The sequence below is a fragment of the Lepeophtheirus salmonis genome, chromosome 6 (assembly GCF_016086655.4).
Source record: "Lepeophtheirus salmonis chromosome 6, UVic_Lsal_1.4, whole genome shotgun sequence".
NCBI lineage: Eukaryota > Metazoa > Arthropoda > Copepoda > Siphonostomatoida > Caligidae > Lepeophtheirus > Lepeophtheirus salmonis.
In genome coordinates this window covers 8,236,542-8,261,281 of record NC_052136.2, presented here as the reverse complement: position 1 = coordinate 8,261,281, position 24,740 = coordinate 8,236,542, and the positions used below count along the sequence as shown (strand labels likewise).

The window sequence follows — 24,740 nt, the reverse complement described above, 5'->3', positions numbered from 1 at the left end:
ATGTACTAAAAATCTCTACAAACGGCTAGATTTGCTCAGTTGTTATTCTTTTTTGATTGATTAGAGACGATAAAAGTAGGATAATTAGAGAAAAATCGTAATAGTTAATTTATTCTCTACACTATGGAAATAATATTGTATAACGATGGAATAACATATTTTTAGTCCATTTGAGGTTATGATATATAATAACACAAAGCATTTATTTTTGGTCCCATTTTGACATCGAATAGTTAAATGCAAAACTGAAAGCTCATAAATAAGGAAACCAAATTTATTTCTGACTTATGATTTATTTTTTTTTTTAAATCGTAATAATAAAATTGTCACATTCACTGACCTCATAAATTACATCATAATTGAAGGAAATGCCATTTTGGGGGCTCAAAGTTAACATTCTTACTATATAAAAGGGACAAATTTATAATAAATAATATAACAGCTTCATGAATTTAAAAAAATTAAAAATAACACAGGCATTAAATACTACTTGATACCAATGAGAAACATTTATATTTGAATTAAATCAAAGTATTAAGCACTGAAAATCCCTAAAAATAATTAGATTTGTAGAAAATATGATAATAAGAGAAAAGATTTTAATCTTTCCTTTATTATAGTTAATTTTTATCCATAATATGGAAATAAGATTATATATAACGAATAATATAATAAAACAGGCCAATTGAGCAATGCAATTTTTACAGATTGTAAAGTTTAAGAAATTATATTTATTGATCCAATTTTGACATGGAATAGTTCACTATTTTCCTTCATATTAATGAAAACAGGGTCTCATTACTACATATAAAAGCTTGGTGGTTTGGGCCTCCAAAATGGAGGAAGTCAAAATTATGATGTCACGTGAAAACGCTCTATTGGGAATTTCCATTCTTAATTGTAAATAATACAATCTTATCGGGATTCAGGATCAGTATCTTATATATACAAAAATAAACTGTTGATTCTTCCTCCTCCTCCGTTTTTTCTTCCTGGCAACATTTTTCGTTCTACGCACTACTATTAAAAATTAGAAGGGAAGGGAGGATTGCATTAACCAGTCAATTCGTCTTGGATTGTTGCAATTCAAATGAATACTTATGAGCAAAGAATAAAAGCCAGTGTAGAATGGGCATGTTAAAAAAAACAACGGAAAATCAACATGGTAACCCTGACAATTCGCAGAATGTTTTGAAGAAAATTAATATGAGTTAAGAAACACATCGAATTTATATGCATGCTCATTAAAACTTTAGACCAGGTTGCAAAACACGACTGTTAGCTGGAGAAATTAGTAGGGTGAGTACTTTACATATTCTTTTCGCTAGATGTCACTTTTCCTATGAGTTCATTCATTTATTTATACTGAAGACGGCAACACGTGTTTTTTTGTTAATCAATATCTTATATTATATCATATTTTAGTCCTTAAAAAGTTGTATATTTAGTTAATTATATTACTAAAATTTAAAGCTTTAATGCTCATAAATCCGGTGTGTTTTTAGCTGTCCCATGAAAATGTAATTGGTAGCATAAAGAAAAAAATTATTTTCCTTAGTTGTCATTATTATTTTATTCTTGAGTAATGAACATCTTTTCCTAAATAGGAGGTATGTTACAAAAGAGGGAGTGATGTAATCTTTTTTCTTCCCATGTATTAAGTTACTCAAGCAGCTGATCGATAAGAAGTTTCGTAACGTATAAAACACCATAAATACGTACATCTTTTAAATCATAAGTTTGATGACTTTTTCTTAAAGACATTACGAAAAATTTATCCTGATAATGTTCGGGAGGGTTTAAACTATATTGACATTGAAAAAATTCAAAAAAAAGTTGCAATATACAGCTTCATTCAATAACTTAAAATGCCCTCCGAATTGGTTTCGACGTTTTGGGCCAAAAATGATCCCTATAATTAATAGAGAATTTTTTTTAAACTTAAGGAAGCTTGAACATTTTTATATTCATTAGTGAAAAAAATATATAAATTGAATGACACAATCAGTTTCTATGAGATGAAGAAATTTGTAGGCACTAATAAATTATGATAGGAGTGTCATGTTTGTGTTGTGCTCATTCTTTTCCGGTTGCTGAGCCTCATACAGTTCACTTCTAGGAAAGTGTAGGTTCTGTCATTCAAACTAAGACAGTCCTAAATGTAGAAGGATATAATGTGAGTGACATAATAATTAACACTCTCCGTGCATCATATTTAATACGCCAGTCTTAAAAAACCAGTTCTTAATACGTGCGATTCATGGAGAAGACGTATTACATTTTTGACCACAAATCTCCGGATTTCTCATTGAATAGCCAATGGGGTTTAATAATTGAGGTATTTATGGGAAGTAACACTCCATACACAGCGTAAGAGTCCCTTTTCAAATTTATATTTTGACTTTTTTAGACTTTGTAACATACCTATAAATAGATTCAAATATAGTCAACACCTATTTGAACGTGCGCCTCTGCTCATAAAAGACGGAGCGTAACCCTGAGGATTTGTTGCAGAATTATAATTTTAAGTCCTTGTTGGACTCAAGAGTAGAATTGAGGATCGAGATTGGAGTAATTCCAATAAATATCCTTGTTTATATCCTTTTCTCCTTCCTCTCTTACAAGAGGTGATTGCAGATGATCTAATGAAACGTCATGAGCATTATTATTTCTCTCCTTTAGAGTCCTAAAATAATATGGATCTGTTGTCGTAACTCTTCTTAGTGGAGTCTTCTTTCCTCCAAAACATTATTCAAATTGTTAGGGGTATCATGTTGATTTTCGGTTTCTTTTATCTTTTAAATGCATAGTCTTTTTTAGAATTAAACGAAGATATACGCTCCCTTCATGCAAGTTTTGCAAATATATAACCATCTCTTGGCACGTCGTTGCAATATTTAAATGATGCTTCTGTCACATTTTTAACTGCTATTTTGACAGCTTGAGTATGCAATTGATATTTTTCTGGAATGCACAGTCCTTCATTAAAGATATTGTGATAAAATTTGCACATAGAGTTGTTGAAACCATTCTATGCTAATATAAATCTTAAAATAAATTATCTGTAGTCAGTTTTTTTAGTAGTAACTGATTTTTGAAATGCGTAATTATATTGTTACAGCAATACTTATTCAGAAGATATAATGTATCTCGTCTTGTTAATTAATACTATATTCTTTGTTCAAAACATTGTCTCTTGTTAACAAAGGATATTAGCCGGTTTTATAATTTTATTGGAAGGAATATGCAATGGCATTAAAATAACAAAAAAATTATTAGATTATTATATATTTATTTATGTGTACTTTCTTCTTACACTTTAAATATATCTTCATACGATTTTGTCTTAACCTATATATTACTTGATATATTTAAATAAACAATACTGCTTTAGAAAATATCTTTAAGAACAACATAACAAAGAATGAACAAGTTAAATTTGAATTGTGTCCTTCCAATTATTTTTTATTCTATAAATATTGGTGGGGTTATACAAATATGTAAAACCAATTTTAGTTGTTTATAGTGCAGTGATTCCCAAAGGGGGTACGAGAAGAATCTTCAAGAGGTAGGTGAGATTTACCAAAAAATATATTTATTTACTACATACAAAAAAAACATATTTTTAAGGGGGTAAGTCAATGAAAAAAGTTTGAAAACCGCTGGTTTATACTTTAAAAACTCTTCTAAGCACGATACCAATTTAAGATATGACAATTCATTCACTATTGAATTTGAATTTTTGACTTACCATGCAATGTTTGCTAAAAAATGAAGTATAATAAAATAATATAAGACATTAATATTTCAATCCCGTTTCGGCAGCATACAACATTGTCCCATGTATATGAAATTTGCCATGCATGTTTATTTTTATGCATAACGTTAAAATATAACCAGCCATATTCGATTTTCTAACTTTTTGTTTTTTGACCCTAATGCACATTCCACACTGGATTTTCACTTTTGCTTATGATAATTTAATCTGTTCAATAAAGCCAAATAGTGACATTGTATAATTGATTTAATATATGACTTTGGTAATATTTTGAAGTACTACCTATGGCAAATGTTGTGTCGGTTCTTATTTAGGGCCGAGGACCGCGGTCCAGTCCGGTCCCACTTATCCATCCTTATAGAAGGTAAAATTGATCCCTTATCACGTCAATGAGGGTGTTTTTCCTTCTTGTAATTATTTTGTTATATAATAGAATAAATTAGAACAATATAATATTTTCGTATTATAATGAAAAATATAATATTATTTCCAACATATGTGCAATAATCTTAAAACATATTTTATATATCTTGTTTAGCTCAATAAACCATCAATATTTTTATGAAAAATTTCTAAAGACCGACAGTCCTAAGGACCGGTTCTAAAGACTAACAGTCCTAAGGACCGATCGGACTGTAATGTATTCGTGTTTCCTTCCCCCTTGTTCTCTTACTTCTCTTATTTTCTTGTTTATATATATATGTGTGTAAAGTACAGTCTCTAACCTCGTTTTAAGTATAAATAGTCGTGTATTTTATGTATGTATCAGAGTAGGTTTTTGTTTAACTAATAATATAGATGTTCTTATAAATAAGACTTGTATTATTCCTCCACGCCTTTCCTTCTCCTCATTTCTCTCAGTCATCCTGGATTCCTTGTTTTAAATAGTTTGTGTCTCCTCAACCTCGTCAAGACACATCAAGGACCGGTCTTAAGACTGGACTGGACTGAATAAATAAGGACCAACATAATACTACCTATTACCAATAAGCCTAGGTATTGAAGTACCGGATATCACACAGGATACAAATTAAATTGGAGGTATAGTAATTTTAAAGTTGTTTTGTAGTTGGTGCATGTATTAAGCGATCTTCACTTAAGGCAAATTAGGAGCAGTTTAGTTTATTGACATGGGATTGGTAGGGTTTAATTTGGAAAGGTTAATATAATAAGCTTGATATTTGTGATTTTAAAAAAGTATCAAAAGAAAATCAAAAAAATCATTAATCATAAATTTGGTTTAGCTACATACTGAGGGGATTGTTACGTATAAATCTGTTGATTGTTTACTGTTACTGATTGTTTGATTTATCTAATTTTAGCAATTGGTGGCTTTGCTATTTGTTGGGTTGTCTTCAAAGCATACGTAACTGTGAGAGTATCACCGTACATAATACATATTCAGGAGTAATTCTGACGAACTTAAACTTTTCTTAATCAAACCCAAGAGGTCACCATGCAATTTTTTTCCGAGAGGGGAGGGGGGTTGTTATTGCTCTGCAATAAATTAGGTACTTTCATTCGATTTAAATAGAGATAAACATAAGTATAACATTATTTATTTGAATTTTTAAATTATTTGACAGGCAAAAACATGGACAATACACAACCAGGGATTTTGTGTCCAAATACGTCCCCCTCCCCTCATGCGTCCGTGGAACGAACAGGCTCATACTAGTCTTATGTCTACAAGAATAAACTTTTAAATCATCCTCCTCCTCCGTTTTTTCTGCATAGCAGTTTTTTTTTTGTTTGTTCTACACTACTAAAGGACGCAAGGACCCTTGAATTACTTTCGTAATATGTTTTCTTGATTACTTAAAACAATACTATCTTTCTATATTGGATGGGAGTAGGGCCGTACGTCAGTACTGCGCTTTGTCCGCTTCAGCGGACCAAAAAAAAAAATCTTACTCAACCGTCCACCAATCATATAGGTATGTAAATATAGATTAATTAAGTCATAATTAATTATTAAAATCTATTATTTATATTATAACTTATTACCAACTCATAATAGTACTGAGTCATTATAATAAAATTACATATTTGTAGCACGTCCACCCAAAAGGAAGCTAGATAATTTTTCTCAAAATTGAACATGGAATACATTTTCAAACAAATTATAGTTCATTTAAATGAAAAAATGATTCTGGTTAATACTTTGGAGGCACCACAAATTGTACTTAAAGTAACCAAAATTCACCGGCACATTTATAGAATTAGTAAATTATATCTCTAAGACAATATTGGGGCCAAATTAAGTCAGATAGATAAAACGGAGGTTTGAAACTACAGTTAACACTCTCGGGTATCTCAATTCATCGCAGAAATTTGAATTCAAATCCTGTAATTTACCGTAATATCTCTTTCAAATATTGCCTGTTATTTTATAAATATAAATGATTGAACCTTTGAATATAAAACGCGTTTTCCGCTTCCCGTGATACATTTCTGATAATTAATAAATTACTACAATTATTTCAAGACTACTTTACAGCCAAAAATAAAAAACAAAGATGCACACAACATTTTTCGTATGGATTTAAAGTACTTCACATTGAGTGGATATTTGAGTTAGATATTACGTTTAACGTTACTGGTTGCAAATGTGAAGTACTTTACAACCAAAAAAAAAAAAAAAAGACGCACACAACATTTTTCGTATGGAGTACTCTTGAAATATTTAAGAGCGTGAGAATTTGTTTTATTACATAGAAGATTAATTAAATTATTACTGCTTAAAAGGGACATAAATAATCCAGACTAGAGCCAGAGTGGAGACTGAGCGGGAAACTGTGCCTAAAGTCGAGAGAGATCATCCATCAAGTTACAAACATACAGTCCTCAGATAGATGACAAATACTCCAGAGACTTTCAATATGATTGGTTCCTTAAGTTCCCGTGTCTAGAATATGACGAGGTTGAAAAGTCAGACAAGTGTTTCGCCTGTTCCAAATTTTCCATTTCCAACCTTGGGAAATTTGAGTTCAAAACATGGAAAAACAGTTCCTCGTTGAAAGTTCATTCTAACAACAAAAAACACAAACTGTCGATGGAAACGTGGATCAATTTCCTCACATCAAAGAGAAAGAATACCTCGGTTCTAGGCCATGTTCAGTCTCAACATGCTGAGGAAGTCGTGAAGTGGCGAGCTTATTTGAGGTATCTTTTCCAAACTGTTGGGTTCCTCGCAAAGCAAGGATTGGCTTTAAGGGGCGATTCCGAAACAAGAGAATAGTTGACGGAATCTAATTAAAACAATCGAGGAAACTTCTTGGAGCTTTTGTCCCTGTGTTCACACGACAATCATATTCCCAAAGATAAACTGGAGGCCGAAGTCAAAGAATTTGGTTCAGCTGGGGCAGGTTTTGCCAAATAGAGATTATAGCATCCAAAGAGACGGAAAATATAATTGAAGATGTCAAGACTTGTGCCGGCGATGATGACTACTGGTTCTCTGTTATTGTTGATGAGACATCAGATATGTCAAACACGGAGCAGTTCAGTCTGTCACTGGGATATCTGACGAGTGAAGGCATCAAGAAAGAGAGCTTCCTCAAGTTTGTAAAAGTTACCCAGACTGACGGCAAATATTTGTTTGAGAAGCTTCATGAGGCTGCCAAGGATCTCGGCATTAACCCCGCACGCACTGTCTCCCTGGCCGCGGACGGTGCCTCCAACATATCCGGCATCAAGAAGGGTCTTGCCGCCAGGTGGAAGGAAGCAGTCCCACTGTGTGTCTACATCCACTGCTACGCCCATGTCCTCAATCTTGTAGTCAAAGATCTTCTCTCAGATATAACCCTGTTGAGAAATACAATGGGGGGCAGTACACATTTTATACAACTTCATTGAAGGGTCACCAAAGAGGTCAGCAATCTACAAGTCGGTGAAGATAACAAGTAAAGATGAGGAGCATGCCAAGGTGATGACCCTGAAGAACCAGTCTGCTACCCGCTGGAGTCTCCGCTATGATGCTGTACACGCTGTATCTCTAGGAATGGTCAGAATCATGAAGACCCTCATAATAATGAGAAAAGATAAAGATACATTGTCGAGTTCAACAGCAACTTCTCTGCTCAACAGCATCTTTAGTAACGAATTTTTTTTTGGGCATTGAACTCTTGAAGACACTCCTCAGACACACATCTAGCTTGTCAGATGAACTTCAAGGCAGAAAGGTTGACCTAACAAAGGCCCAGAAACACGTCAACCTAGTGATTAGGACTCTTGTAGATCTTAAGAATGAGAAAATCTTTGAATCAATCTGGAAACTTGCTGAGTTGAAGTCGTCTGAGATGAAATCAGTATTTGACCAGGAGGACTCAATTGATTTGGAATTCAAGGAGGCGAAGATTCCAAGGAGAATAAAGTGGAAAGGAACAACTGAATCCTACTTCCGTGAAACACATTTCGATGTTGCAATCAATAAGATTGTATTAGAGCTTGAGAGCAGATTTGCCACCGACGATACAAACATCACAATGGATCTCATTGCAATCGTCAATGACAGTGAAGTGGAGACCTGTGTCATTGAGCGTGTCGCCAAGCACTACAGACTTGAACTCGAGCAGCTCCAGTCAGACCATGCAATCTTCCAGCAATTCAAGGTTAATATTATAATGTTTCATTTTGCATTATATGTTTAAAATTTATGTTTCTCTAGGCAGATATTGACACAGAAGACATGGTTTCGTCACAAATTGCTGCGGAGTTAATAAGCTCGGGAGTGTTCCGCCTGATGCCGGAGCTATACAAGGTGATCGTTATCTTGGCCTCAATGCCCATCAGCAGCTGTGAGGCGGAGCGGTCATTTTCCTGTCTCAGAAGGCTCAAGAACCACATGAGGACCACCATGGACCAGGAGAGGCTCTCCTCCCTCACCCTCTTGAACATGGACAGGGTGATGGTGGACAAGGTGCTCCATGAAGACATGGACAGTTTGATTGACACCTTTGCGTCAAGGAAAAGAGGAAAAACTTCTTCTTCTAATCATGATAAAGAACACATGCATTTTTTCTTCATTTTTTTCAAACACATCACCACGTATACATGCGAGTTAAGAACATCAAGACTTGTGAACATAATTTATTTTCTGTCGATGTAACGGTTTCATGGTATATTATAATCTCGTTCATTATCTTCATCCGTTATTATTTTAAAAATATTTAAGGAGGTTTAAATTGTTTGACTTAATTGTATAGTTCAAAAAATTTCTCTCATTCTTGCACCGTGCATTTTATACTCCATTATACTCCTTCCTTTATGAATAGGTCGGCATTGACTTTCCGTTTAGAGTTTTTCCTTTTCATTTTATTTTTCCCAATGTTTGCCTGAAGAAAATAATGGTCAGACAGTCCATTGGACGATATTCTTGCAAGATTTAATCTATGCTGTAGCATTTGCCCTGTTTAAATATCCCACGTTCACCACTGAAAATCAACCGTTCACCCTTGTAAAGCGGACCGAAAAATCTTCCTGACATACGGCACTGGATGGGAGTACTAACATCGATAAATTTTGAAACAAACATCACATCAAATCACACTTTCATTTTCATCCCCCATGCGTCGGTGGAACGGGTAGGCTCATACTAGTTTCTATGCATATAGTTTCAATTATCTACAATTAGTATTATTTTTCAGTTATGGGTCATTCGACATCAAGTGTACATACCCTCACAGCATTACTATCGCCAATTTTGATGATTTTTAATGAGCTGGTTTTTCTATATGAAATAAGAGAGTGATTGAAATATTAGGGTTCTGCGACTCAACTGGGCCGTTCAAGGCTCGCTCAAAGTTTGGTCTGATGAGTTGGTAGTTTAGATGGTAGTTTATTCACTATACAAGCGAACTCTTAGAGATCGGTCTAATTCGGGAATAAATGAATTAAGTTTTTGAAGAAGAAGATTATGAAAAAGATAAGACTATTTTAAAAGAAAAGTTTGGTTTTACAAAAACCATTTTTGGTACACAAAAACTTAATTCATTTATTCCCGAATTAGACCGATCACTAAGAGTTCGCTTTTATTGTGAATCAGAAGAGTCAAAAGTTGAATCTGTTATATAATTTAAATTTAAAAGGAAAATGATTGACTCAATCATATTGTTATTTTATAAAATATATAAATTTTGAATTATATTACACTTAAATAAGAATCCTATTTTATTTTATTAATCAACAGAAAATATGTATATTATATATAATACGAGTTTAAATAAAACAATAATACCAATATGCTATAATAACAGCTCTAAATACCTAAATAATCCTCTTGTTGGAAGTGATCCCATTAAGATCCCACTCTGAATTTTGGATATGTTTGAAAACATATACTGATACATGTTCTACAAAAATTAAAACAAAATCAGGTTTGCTGCTTGGCAGGGGCGCCATTTTGAAGGCTGCACCAGAGCCCCAAACTTTTATTTTTGATTAAAATAAGATTATGATTAAATATAAGTGAAAGTTTGTGTTATTGTGCATCTTTTGGCGTATTTTTTTTAAATCGAGCAACTGCAAGCAGAATTATGGCATTCTAAACAACACAGGTCCAACGCATTAGGCGTAACTTTGAGCAGGACTAAGACGGCTCAGGTGAGTCACAGAACCCTAATATTTTAATCACTCTCTTATTTCATATAGAAAAACCAGCTCATTAAAAATCATCAAAATCGGAGATGATCATGCCGTAAATTGCAAAAAAAGTGTGTACACTTGACGTGGAATGACCCATATACATAAAGTACGGAGGAAATAGAACATAATTAATCATTCAACCTTTTCTATATATTTTAATTTCTTACCGGTAAAATGATTATCTTATTTTTTATCACAGCCCACAGGTTTCCTTCTTTTTCTACACCACCTATAATTTCCACTTCAACCAATTTTATCTATCAATAATCAATTTAAAAATCCCCAATTTATATGATACATTCATTAATCATTATAAAAGCCTACTCCCTAGACACGCTATGTTATTTTATTCGATAAGTATGTTTATGCAGGGACAAATAAAAAGGGGTACTTACTACTGATATTTGCTGGCTGTTAAAAACAAATTCTCTCTTGTCGTATCTTAAAGAAAGATGCAGTTCCATATACATTTGAGGGTTTTCAAGCAACATTACTCAAAACAAGTCCAGTTCCAAGATCTACTGCTTCAAGTTTGGCTACTAGATTAAAAAAATATATTTATTTGAAGCTAATACAAACGTTCATGGGTCTTTTCGGCAGAGCTGTGGACTCGACTCACATGACTTGAACTTGAGTCAGACTCGAGTCCTTAATATAACAACTTATGACTCGAGTCTGACTTGAACTAAAATGACTCGTGACTTTAGTTGCACGAGTCATTTGACTTTTAGTTGCACTTGGGGAAAGAATGACTTTTGACTCGAGTCAGACTTGAATATAAATTGATCTTTCGTACAATACATTAGGACAAATGGATCCGCATCCACCCATCTTTCCCATTCCAAGGAGTTCATATTTTTTCATTTGGATATCCTATCCACACGTCTTCTGATCTTCTCTTCAACGTCATTTTCTGTTCCAGGGATCTCTCCTCTTTCTACCCTACTCGATGGATCTCATCTTCTTGATTGCAAGGATTGTTCATTGTGTATATGCCACTTCACTTCAAGGTATGTGATAGTGACTTCTGACATAGTTAATCACTGTCTCTATGAGTAAACTCATCCAGATCTTCTTCGGAATCATTGTATACTTCTATAAGTTAATGTCTAAAAGTAGTCAACTTAATTTTTTGAATCCTTTAACATAACTTCTTCAACTCATAAGAACTAAAAAGTTCCATCAACAGACAAAATAATCGATTCAAAGTACCACTGAGGAACAGAGAGAGATATCATCCTCCATCACAGCTCCTTTATTGAAGCTATTGAATCAATTCCTCCGCCTAGTTCAACTTTGCTTCTTCTCTTACTCATAAGAAAACTATTTCATTGATCAGACTCCTTCAATGTCACTGTTGTATAGAACACAGAAATCACTCATACCAATCAGCCCTGATTTATTTATTACTTTTGAGTCTCTTTTGCCAATGGAAAATAAGTGGAAGAAAATTATAGACTCTTAATGTGCCTCTCTTTTCTCGATATTTTGGTAAGCAAAGCATTTTTTATTCTGCTATTACATGTAATTAGTTATAGAAACTGTTAAGTGATCATCTGTTTAATATAAAGCATAAGAGATTTTCTAACTCCTTGTAAACTTATATTGGAATGCCCTAATGTCATTGAGACATTCCCAAACTTATTGAGTCCAGAATCTTTTCGGATTTCCTCATTATTATTAGGATAACGTATAATAATTTTTTTATAAGTTGTATATATTCATGTTCCTGATTTTTAGTTTGGTTATATTTTTTAATGAAAACTATATTTGGATTGCATATACATTATAGTACATTTTATTAATCAAAAAATATATACTAGATTTGGTTCAAATTTTGCATTCATTTTTGAAAAAGCTTTATTCATACATAATAAGTATTTACAATTTATACATAATTCCAAGGGATTTTGATAATATCTTTGTATTACAACATCAGAGACTTCTTCAATCGTAAATTAAGAAAAGATAGATCCGTAAAAACTAATTGAGTGAAGAAGAAAATATCATGGAGTATGTATGACATGAAACAAGGTTTGAATTATTTCTTGTAAACTCTTCTTCTACTCTGTTCCTTTTTAGTGAAGGTTTTCCACCGTTATTTGTCTTCTTATAATCGTAAATTTAGTTCTACATCCTGTGACAATAGCCATCGTCCTAAAGGTCGACGACCAAACATATTTTCCTTAAAGTAAGCCTGAAATAAGTGTTTGTAATTCAAGTATATATTTAACAAAAATCATTAGGTGGCAAAGACTTGAATGATCGGTTCAATTATGACGTCTAGTTACCTGTTAGATTATCCAAAAAACTTAAATTGTGGTTGACCACGGAATGTTAAAATGCTTCCCAAGTTAAAGCGAGTTGGACAGACTAACTATTCAATACCAAAATAAATTTAAAATTTGGAGAGAAATTTAACCAAGATTCATATATTGGAGTAATGAATACTTAACTTAAAGGATGAGAAGGTGTACGAGAAAGATACAGTATGAGGTATTCTTATATTTTTAATTCATTGATAGGTTTATTATTTGAAATAAAATTAGGGTGTAGTGAATTTATTCAATATTAATAATAATATTGTACAATCCAATTGGACAAACAAATTTTTATAAATGTTGAAGAACATTATCAATATTAGTAATGAAATAAATCATCCTTATAATCTCCACTATTCAATTTTTAGAATCCTTTTTTACTCTTTAGTTTTTTTATAAGTTATCTTTTTGAATATTATGATTTACTTCAGAATCTGTTTGTTCTATTATGCACTTGACAATTTTACTGATATATAAAACGATCAAAATGATGCTCTTCATCACATTCAACGTCAAGAATTTCTAGCAAATATAGGTTTATTAGTTTTAAAATATTATAATTAGTGCATATATTCTTTTGGATTTTTTGTTGAAGATATAATTTTTATAATTTATGAAAATATTGAATAACAAAATGTAGAAAAAAAAAGAAAAGTAAGCACTACTTTGAATTTTTTTTTCGACTTTGATGCCTTGTAACTACTACAGCATTCTGGAACGAAACAAAGACACTTATTAATTATCCTTTGACGAATGAGAGTAGTCAACAAAAATCTTACATTTTTACATCGTACCTAGATATTTAGGAGTATTTAATTGGTATTTATTTATTGAATGCTGATAAAGAGATCCTAAATCTTCACGATCGAATTATATTTAAATATAATGACTTCCGACTCACTAACTTTTAAAATATGCTCAGTAAAATTCATATTTTCTAATATAACTCTATTGAAGCTATAAGACCACTGATAATTTATGACATATTCATCACGTGGAAAATATTCAAATGAAGAACTAATTTTCACAGCTCAAGGAAAGCGAAATTTATAATTAAATCAAACCCCTAATCATTCTCAAAGTGTGGAAAGACTAGTCGTCCTGACATCAAGGGTTTCAAAACATAAAATTAGGCAGAAGAAAAGGCTTTCTAGTATTCTGTGAAGTGAAATCGTTCAATAAACTTCTGTATAAATTTAGAAAATTTAATTTCAATGACAAATGTACACAGAAATAGCCGATTATTAATAAAATATTTAGTATACATAAAATTTTGATTAGACATTACTTAGTGAATAATTTTTGGGAGGGCTGTTGTGTTCAGATAATTTCTTCGGGGCATATACAAAAATACATATTATCGCAACCTCGCACTAATATTAGACCAAATATTTAAAATGACCGTGGCGAGTTTTGATAAGACTTAAAGTAAAACCAAAACTATTTTTGTAACCCTTAGATATGCCAAATTCACCCATTAATAGCGCACCTTCATACTATTTCATTTAAAAAATAGTGCGGACTCTAATGTAGTTAATAGGAGAACTGAATATGTTTTGCAGCTTTGCTAATAAATATATATAGAAAAGAATACCAAATTAAATTCATGTATTCTACTTTTTTCCAATGAGAGAAGAGACTCACAATTAATAATGGAATCGAGAGCGAGGATGAAGTGTCTAGAATTACAGAAATAATACAGCCTTATAAATGGACTCAGTGTCATATATTATATGAGTTGATTGTTTGTTATGTACATCAATGACACTTATGGACTCAAATCAATAAAGAGTTTTTTAAGAATATTAGGAGACGAAATACAGTAGACTTGGAAGGAATTTTAATGGAAGAGATGCAGAGGAACGATGATAAGTCGCTTATCACCCTCTTCTACAAGCACCTATCTCAAGTCCTGGTTAGAGTCGCTTCCTTCAGAATATCAAAAAGTAACAGTAATTTTTGTTGAAGTATGTTCTTCTAGACAAATTGAGTTCCATTGGTAGAAAGAAATTTAAATTTAGAAATATAACTATTGAAACCAACAGCATTATACATATGCCAAGAGAAAGATCATTATTGCATAGTCCAATTGATAAATTAAATGCATAATCTTAAACTTGTTATTGATTCTATTTTCATATCAATAAAGTATTTGTTTTTAGATACTTAAGTTTAATTAAATCGTTACATAATAATCAATACCAAAAAAGTTTTGAACATCATTAAATTCTAAAAGATGTTTGCTTCAAATAATCCTTGTACATAGTTGGTTTTTTGAATTTATTTATGTTCCATTACTTAAAAAGCTCACTATATGATCAGAGGGCATGTTTACAATTAATTATTTATGATCACTATATGTAATTATTTTCCACCTTATCACAATAAATTGTTCTTCAATGTCGGGAGTGAGGAAGTAGCACGATCTATAGTTAAATTCAATTTCATACATTCATTATTGATATAATTTATTTGAAAGGACATATTGTGGCCAAAATTTCCCCCAAAATGAAGTGAAGGTTACATACTATATTTTACATTCTTAAGTATATCAACCTATCCAAGAAAATTGGAAAAAAATCGATTACTGACCGAAACATATTTATTTTTTCCTATTCATAAATTTTGTTAAAGATTGTTTTTGTATTGAGGCATTACATTTTTTAATTATTATTACCAAAGCCAGCATTAATAAAACATTATGCATAGGATATAAATTCAATTGAAACAATATAATAAGTATCATTAAATTAATATTCTTTAAATGACATACCACAACAGTCCAGAGTAGACATTTAACATAATTATTTTAAAATAAATCATACCATTAAAATAGTTATGGTACACATTAATAACAATAAAAACATTGACAATATCATAGCCGAATACAACACATTTAATAGAATTGCCTTAAATATTGTAAACTTCAATAGCAAATCTGAAGTGAGCCACTGATCAATTATTATCCAAGCAACAAGATTGTAGTAATACAATCTCATTTTCTAAAGTTTTATTGAACATATTAATAAATATTCATAAAACTATTGAATCAAGGTGAGTCTAACACTTTAATCCTTACTAAATAGTCCGTAGATAGTCGACTCTCTTCTTTAATAATAAACTCATTGTATTTGGAACAACGATTCTTGTTTGTAACATGCTCAGTTATTTTCCCCGTTGGTATACGAACACCGTTCCGTAAATGCAACTCATCTCGAGACAAAGGCTCATGAAAACCAAAAACTTTAGTTGAATTAAACATATCATTTAAATTTTCATAATTCATTCTCCAATCATCCCATTCAAACGTTTTTCCAAGAGCTGCTTTACAAAGAAACATATACGAGTATCTACTATTTTGATCACAGTATCCGAAAGATTTGTCGTAAACATCTGCTGTGTAGATTCCTCTTCCAAATGTGTCACCGGATTGCTCCGCGTAAGGTGGATTAATAACTAATCCGCCATTAAGTATGCTTAATAAGTTGATACATTTCGTACCATGCCACAAGAGTTTTGGGGGTGCCCCTAAGAATTCATCAACTGCCATTGAGTTATTCCCCTTCCTGGAGACTTTAAATATTGCATCCACTAGGTGTTTATTTTTAGCACCATTGGATCTGTACATATATTTCGGTATAAAATTACTCATGTAATCGTCGGCTTTCATGGGAGTAAGTTCAACAGACAATGCATTATAAATATAATCCAAAGGATTTATTTCTTTCTTTCGGTATTGTGCGCCAAGTAGAACTCGCTCAGCAAATTCGAATTCCAACAAGTATGAGGTAATACGGATTTCAGATTGGAGAACAAATTCCGTTAGTATTGGAACAATTTTAGTATTAGAAACATTTCTTTTCGGCATGAGATAGAAATATTCATTACTTTTATTTTGTATATCTGCATATATATCATGTAGACGTGTTTTAGACGGTTCATCATTAATATCATTTAAACCCTTCTTCTCCAGCATTAGAGTCTGAATTTCTTCTAATAAAGTTTTAGCTTTCTGGATATTTGTTCTACTAATTTGACCAAAAGGTATAACGTGATCATCGATCCCTAAGCTGTAATAAGCATTCTTGTACATAGTAACATTGGATATATGTTTTATAGAAGTTTGAACTTCTTCCGGAAGCTTAGAAGGTAAATCAGTCTTCAAATCAAACATAATTTTAGGTCTAGATTTTTTAATGAATGATTTAATATCAAGTTGACGATACTTATTCAGTTTCGGAACAAATTCATGTCTATTCGACCAATCGTTCCCAGTTTTACTTTTGAAAATTTTCTCAAATTCGCAAATTGCTTGCTCGGATCTTCCAAAGGGAGTATTTTGATAGTTACCAACATCTCCCCATCTTCCCCAGTTTGTGAAGAGAACATATAATTCCTTCACTTGATCCTTCCAGATTTGCATTCGATAAAAGTTATAAATACCCCATTCTCCATGATTAGCACAAATTTTGGATAAAAGAGCAGTATAGCCTTGAAACAAGAATCCAGATTTTAAACTTAAACCAGGTACCATTCGGGGATTTTCCACACACTCATCAATGTTGATATCATTGCCTTCTTCATCATCACTTTCTTTGTAATTTTCATCAAAGGATTGATCATCGTCGGAATTAGCATCAACTTCCTCATCCACCTCCATCAACACATTTTGTTCATTTTCATCACATGACTTCTTTGATAATATGTCAAACATTGCTTGGGCATCCTTGACGATGTTGTAGGGAAAGTTTGACTCCAAAAAATTGTGATTAACATGTGGAGGACATAAATCAACTTTAGTAAGTAGTTTATAAACTTCGTTCAGTCTCATTTTTTCAGCAATATTAACAGCGGATACACTAGCCATGTTTTGAGTGTCCAAAAAATCAGTTCCGTTTTCTAACAAAAATTTAATAACCTCTACGTTATCATGTGATGCATCAAAAAGACTGTTTCTAAACAAAGCATGATGTCCTACATTATAGCCTTCAACATCTTTAGCCTGAATGTCCAATTTCATGATTTTCTGAAATTTTCTCTTCTTTGACAAAGGAGGAGTATTATTAAGATTGCTTCCAATATGAGAAATACTCGCATTCAAGAAATACTTAATGAAATCAAGATCATTTGATTTTACAGCAATCATGAGAGGCGTTCTTCCTTTTCCATCGCGCAAGTTGACATCCACTCCGTGTTCTAGTAATAAGTCAATCAACGATCTACACTTAAAATTAATTGCAATAATGAGAGGAGTAGTCAATTCCGTGAGCTCAGAATTTCGAATATCTTCATAAGTCAAATTTACAGTAGACGGATGACTATCATTGTGCAAGTAATCGAATTTTTTGAAATTACAACACACATTAGGATCAGCTCCACGGCTTAAAAGCTCTTTGACCAGTACTAAAGAAGACTCCAACTGACACTTCCACAGAGTTGCAACCAAAGGCGTTCTCCCATTATTATCCTTTTCATTTATTATATGCTTGCTCTCAAAATAAGATAAAATTAGTTTCAAGATGTCGATATTGTTGGTAAGGCATCCATAATGAAGAACAGTACAACCAAAGATATCCTTATGTTGTAGCTTATTACCAGCCTTATACAGATGATTGAATATGAATTCAATAAGAACATTATCCTTACTAGAATTTCCAACTACTTTTATCATGCTAGAAATTAAGTTCCGTTTGTTATCTACTAGCTCACAAAGCTTACTGTTGTCCAATTGTTTGAGTGTGAGCTTTTTGGCCAATTGCAGTTTATTGAGTTTAAATGCAACCTCCAATGCCTCAGCAATTCTCAATCCATGTTTTTCCATTCTCTCAAGAATAAGATACGATACGCCAAGCCAACCATTTAACAAAGAAAGTTGAAATAACGTCATTGGAAATTGTGATTTTGCAGGTTTCTTAAAGTGTGATGGAAGAAATTTAAATGCATTGGATTGATTATTATCTTTTTTTGACTACTTGAGTTTCAGAGAATCCCATTAAAAATGGATTTATGTGTACTTTACAATTTACATTAGCTCCTTTTTGTAAGAGAGTTATAGTTGTGGCTTCATGGTTTCCAATAATTGCATAAGCTAATGGAGTGTTTCCAAATCGATCTATTCGATTGATATCTGCATTGTGATCAACTAAAAGCATACAACAAACCGTGGAACCTCTATAGGAAGCATAGTGAAGAGGACTTGACCCATTCTCGTCAACTGTATCCACTAATTTCCCTTGCATACCATCAATAGTCATAGAAACAACCTCTATGGGATCAATAGTTGATAAATTATTCCCCTTACCAGGAATAAACTTATACTCCGATCTAACACTTTTTTTTAAAATAATTTTTGATAAAGGCGTAGTGAAGAGGAATTCGACCAAAACTGTCCTGTAGAACTGGATTAACACCACACTTGAACAGCAATGATTCAATTTCCAAATTAATGTTGAAATCATCCGTTGAGTTATTGATACTAAGATGTAAAGCATTAAAACCATCAACAGTGGTATCATTTTGTAGTTTACATAAAGCAAGTATTTGCTCTAGTACGCCCATTCTGTCTGTGTTATTTCTATCATTGATAACTTTATCAACAGCTACAATGAAAATGGGATAAATTGGAAGTTTCGTGATTGGAAGTACGGCACCAGCTTTTAAAAGAGTGTTAAACATTTCCATATTTCCGGAAATAATTGTTTCAACTAGTGGATCACGACAACAAAGTCCTTGAGCATCTTTTCTGTCTTCTTCATAAACCATAGGATTGAGCTCTTCATGAACAGCAAAAATATTTGCACCTTTAGCAATATAATTTTTAAACTCAACCATATTGTTACTACGAATCGACCTAATTAAACAAGTGATTCCGTCACAGTCAATCGCCTCAAAATCTTTGTCGTATTCACATAGAATTTCAAACGCAGGCTTAAAATATGAGTTCTCAGGATTTACTAGTGGTTCATTGTTGGCATTCAACAGTATAGAATGTGCGGATATTTCTCCGATTTGCTTATTTTTCTCAACAGATTTTCTTAAATTTGGCTCAAATTTCTTCAATAAATTGCTGAGTATGTCTCTTGCCAATTCCCACAAACAATTATACGCGCGTATTGAGTAACCTTCAAAATCTTTATGGTTGATACTTGGAAAATTGGCATAGATGTGGCACATGTCAAATAATAGGTTGCTATTATTTAGACGAAACTTCTTCATGTCTATAAGATTTTTCGTATGTAACAGGATTAAATAATCCATTAATTTCGTAAAAATTACTTTTTCTTCATTTATGTATTTTAGATTTATATTATTAATGAAGAGATTCAAAGTTTTCAAGGAATTATTGACCAAGGGATTCATATTCGATACATCGGTTTTCATTGCATCCAAAAACTTGGATATTAAGTCGTAATTCTTTGGGTGGAAATCGTTTTTTCTTGATTTATATAGATAGTCGATAGGTAAGTGTCCAAATTCATCAACCAAACATGAATTACAACCTTTTTCCAGTAAAAAGTCAAAAATTCGAAGTACGTTCCTCGTGGATGTTTCATCGAGGTCATTAACGTACCGGACTTTAGCGTCCAAATATTCAGCAAGAAAGTGGAACACATTCTTATTCTCTACATCAGAGAGGCATGGATTAATCTTCAATTTATCGACTAAGTAAGTAACATAAGAATACATTTCGTCATTGCAAGTATCTGGAGACACGCGCAAGAGTTCCATCAGCAATGTTCTTCCTTTATCGTCTTGGAAATTAGTGCAAACACCAGGGATTTGAAGCATATATTCCCCCAGGCCTCGATGACCTCTCAAAAAAGCAATAGCTGTAGGAGATATTTTCCATTCGTTTACAGGATCAGGAACTGCTCCAGTTTCTAATAAGACGACAGCACAATGATACCAGCCATAAGCACATGCATAGTGCAAATTAGAATTTCCAGATGAATCTTTTCTATCAGGATCAGCCCCTAATTTAAGTAAATATGAGGCTACATTTGCGGCTCCATTCATCACTGCATGAGTCAATGCTGAACGCTTAAACTTGTCTAATGTCTCTACCTTTGCTTGACCATGTTCTACAAGGAACTTGACCATTTCCAAATTTCCCATTCCAGAAGCTAACATCAATGCAGTAAGTTTTCCATATTTGGTATTTAAAGGCTTGTCCACCCTAGCCTTATGTTTCAATAAAACTTTAAGGGGTTTAAATTTACTGTCTACTGCAGCTAAATGAATTGGACACCAACTGTTTTTTAAAGCTCTATCTACGCCTCCAATTCCAACTTTACTATCAAACTCACTGTCTTTAGAAAGATTCAAGATAATGAATTCCATTGCTTCAACATTCTCTATATTGGAGGCTATGATAAGAGGAGTATAGCCTTCTTTGTCAGGAACTTCCAAACTTACTGACTTTGAAAATAGATATTTTAAAGCATCTATTCCTTTAGTACAAGCAGCTGCATAATGGATCAAAGACCTTTTATGACTATCTTCAATCCATAAATTGGATGACACAGATAGGAGTGATTTTAATACATTGACATTTGGGTTGAGACAAGCAAGATGAAGAGGGGTAATAGATTCATCACCCTTCTTGATTACACTAGTTTCCCTCATTCCTTTTGTTCCTCTCTTCCAATCTTTTGCTGTAAGTGCTTCTACGTGAAGATCAGTAAATTCTGATGTTTTTATATGTTTCTTGAATAAATAGAGGGCAATTTTGAGATTGTCACTAAAGAAGGCTTTTGATATCTCGGGCCAAAGATAAGCACTCACGACTTTTTCTTCAATAAGAAACTCAAAAAAATCAACACTTAATTTTTTAGATAGAGCAAATGTACTTAAGTCGAATTTTGATTTTGTATCATCTTTTGTAAGAGCATTATTTCCCTCTCTTCCACCCCGAGAAGCTTCAATTTGACGGATATTCTTAATACCAAGAGATCTATAGTTGTAAATACCAGTAGATGTTGTTTCAATCATTTGAATAGGTGAGGGAGCTCTTGACTTGTTTGATGCTTCTTCAGAAACTAGGATTTTGATAGCGTCTCTATCTTCAGCCATAATAGCGTACATCATAGGAACCATGTCATTAGCAAGGGAGCGGCGAATCGTTAACGAGCTTACTTTTTCATTGTCATTAATCAACGATTTTAATAATTTCTTATCTTTGAGTAATATTGAACGAATGATAAGCCGACTATGGTGAGTGGTGGAAATGAAAGGGGAAATCCATGGAACTGGACTCAAAAAAAGGATCTGAATCATAGACAGTGACATAGTCCCGAGGTTTGAGTCGCCAATTGGGATTCGTTTTATCTATCTTTACTTTGACTCTCTTGACTTTTGAAGATACTTTGGTTTTTATAGTGGATTTCTTGTTGGATTGTTTTTTATTTTTGGATGGTTTAGGTTTGATGGGGGACTTTGTGTCCTCGTCTTGTTCTGGAATCTCCCCCTAGTTCTTTAGCAAATTCAACACCGTAGTTTGTATTCTTCTTCAGTTCTGAGAGAGTCATGGAATAGGAATTCCCTTGAACTCGACTCATTTTGGATTTCCTTATGATGGAAGAAGCCGGGACTCTGTCCACAGAAGAAGTGAGAACCCATTCATTTTCCTTTGAGGCCTTCTTCTCGAGCCAAAGTACTTTAAGCTCTTTCATTCCTTCATAGAAATGCTGATTACTTTTGCAGATCCAAAATGGACTTCCATCATCTCCATGTATGATCAAAAAGGATCCTCTCGGATACACCAACTTCTTCGCTCCACCCATGACTAGATACACAAATAATATTGTTCAAAATATTTCTTATTAATCAGAAATTGTTAATATTTACCTTAAGATTATGATCTTTGAATTCAATCAACGACTGAGCAAAAATACAACTGAGGGATTATTTTCATTACTCGAGAGTTATATAATATTTATATACGCAGAAATTTTTACTTCCCGGCATGTAAAAATAAAGCAAATAGTTTTATAGGACTAACAATAAAAACTTTAAAATAACTGTGGGTATTAAGAATACGCCACGTAGTTTAGAGATAAAAAGAGGGCAAGTTTTGCGTGTTTTTGTTAATGTGATTCATGATTTACGCATATCTAAGCTACTACAATCATAGTCAATATACGATAGGTAGGTAGGTTATACAGTCAATGATAATCGATAGAACAATTTTCAGGGAACACTGCAATTAACATGATGTAGACATATCTTATTTTGGCGTACGCTTATTTTGACTAAAGTGCAAAATATTTAAATGTTTTATTGTATTTTATTAATTTTTTTCTTTCCCGTTTCAAATTTTGAAGAAAAAACTAGCGAAACACTCTTTTATTTACATGAAGTTGACTGTTTTCTTAAGAGAAAAACATATTTGAATAATTTTGATGCATTTTGTACTGTATTTTAAGTTCCTTGATCCGATTTCTTCTAATATTTTATTGTGATTAGTTAATAAGTCTATTTGTATGTATTCTTGATTGAGTACTACTTTCCATATAACTTTTACTATAAATGATCAGACATATATGTTACATCTTTATTTTATAAAATAACAGGGGTGGGTTAGAGGGACTGTAGCCCGTCAAATTAAGGAATTTTTTGCTTTTTACTAGATAATTTATTATTTTTTTCTTTTTTAATTTTTGTCCAACAAATTAAATTTTTGTGACTATTTTTATTTACCAGTGCTGCCATTTTCACATTTCTCTTATTGTCATTTTGGATCTCTTTTAATGATTTGTGTCAACTTCACCTAATGAGATACAACACAATTTGATTTAAAAAAGTGCTGAGTAGGTAGTTACTACAGTATGAAGACTTTTGAGACAGTATTAGAAAAGAAATTGACTAGCTCTCCCTCATTTGCAAAAATTGTCTTTAATGAACCATTGTGAGATAATGTACATAATATATGTGTTGCATTATAACAATTTCTTAAATTCACAATATATAGCGCATATTCTGTCCTTCATAATTACTTAATGGTTTAACTTTCAATAAAAATAAATTTAACTATTTTTTGAAATGTGTAAGCTGTTAAAGAGTTTCAATTATTTTGCACTTCCGTCAAACGCAAAAAAAAGAGGGAGTTTCATATTCATTTCAATTTTCCCTGTTGTTCTAGTTCTCTTCTTTCTCTCTCTTACGTCACGACCTCAACTTTGCGTTGCCTAGTTACCAAATGATTCATTGTGTAAAAAGAGGAATGACTCCGTGTGAAACGGTTTCAGACAGAGGAGAACAAGTCAAATACTATATTTTTTGACGATTTATTTTAGAATATATACATTGTTAGATGTTATAACAGTGAAAATGAGAATTATTGTTAGGTACCTTATATTTTTTTATGTTCCTACTTCATTCTCTCTTTACGTTCTTTAATTAGAAAAATAAGGGTCTCCCCTACATATTTTTCAACCCTTTGTGGGGGGTTTTAGTTAAATAATAATATATATTCACAGGTATGGGTAGGAACTCATGATTGATGGAAATAACTCGAAAAAAAGGGGATTCATTTTTTTCTTTAATTAATTTTGAAAAATTTCTGATGAGGTGTTGATGAAATTATTAATGTTCAATATACAAAAAATAGTTAAATTACTAACGAGATTTCCTTTCAATGAATCAAGGTATTCGAAAAAAAAAATATTCAAAATATACATATATATTTTTTCCAAGAAGTATAATTAACTCTTCATATTGACATTGTCTGTCAATATTGCCTACGAAAGGACATTTCGTAGAAGAAATACATTTGATTGTAATTCTTGTAGGCAGTTTATATTCAATTTTGAAAAATGAAACAGATAATTTTATATCCCCCAAATTGAAATTATTGACTGTTCACAAATTATTGATTCATTTCATGATAAGATCAAATGCTTCAATTAGTAGTTTTAAATTTATGGCAAAAATAATCCCAACAAAAAAAAATAGGTAGATAAATTAGAAGGCGAAGAAATATTTAAAGAAAGGGATCA

The 24,740-nt window shown here is 32.3% G+C and overlaps 2 protein-coding genes and 1 long non-coding RNA gene across 4 annotated transcripts; 1 reads left to right on the top strand and 2 right to left on the bottom strand.

The window, feature by feature from the left end:
• The first annotated feature begins 2,101 nt into the window (after positions 1-2,101).
• Positions 2,102-9,691, top strand: LOC139905751 (uncharacterized). 2 transcript variants are annotated; one of them, XR_011780789.1, is made up of 6 exons: positions 2,102-2,338; positions 4,667-4,819; positions 5,365-5,715; positions 5,834-8,391; positions 8,448-9,363; positions 9,427-9,691. It is a non-coding gene; the product is annotated as an uncharacterized lncRNA (long non-coding RNA). The 2 variants fall into 2 exon arrangements; XR_011780790.1 differs by having other exon boundaries at positions 2,104-2,338; positions 6,527-8,391; positions 9,427-9,689.
• A 5,319-nt stretch (positions 9,692-15,010) lies between these two features.
• LOC121119396 (poly [ADP-ribose] polymerase tankyrase) lies at positions 15,011-22,741 on the bottom strand. The gene is made up of 2 exons (XM_071889640.1): positions 22,591-22,741; positions 15,011-22,528 (listed from the first exon to the last, which is right to left on the bottom strand). Exon 2 carries the CDS (start codon positions 22,030-22,032, stop codon positions 19,069-19,071), a length of 2,964 nt encoding a protein of 987 aa, XP_071745741.1. The 5' UTR covers positions 22,033-22,528; positions 22,591-22,741; the 3' UTR covers positions 15,011-19,068.
• Positions 15,794-18,998, bottom strand: LOC139905629 (uncharacterized). The gene is made up of 2 exons (XM_071889081.1): positions 18,717-18,998; positions 15,794-18,655 (listed from the first exon to the last, which is right to left on the bottom strand). Exons 1-2 carry the CDS (start codon positions 18,996-18,998, stop codon positions 15,794-15,796), a joined length of 3,144 nt encoding a protein of 1,047 aa, XP_071745182.1.
• Positions 22,742-24,740: the final 1,999 nt, after the last annotated feature.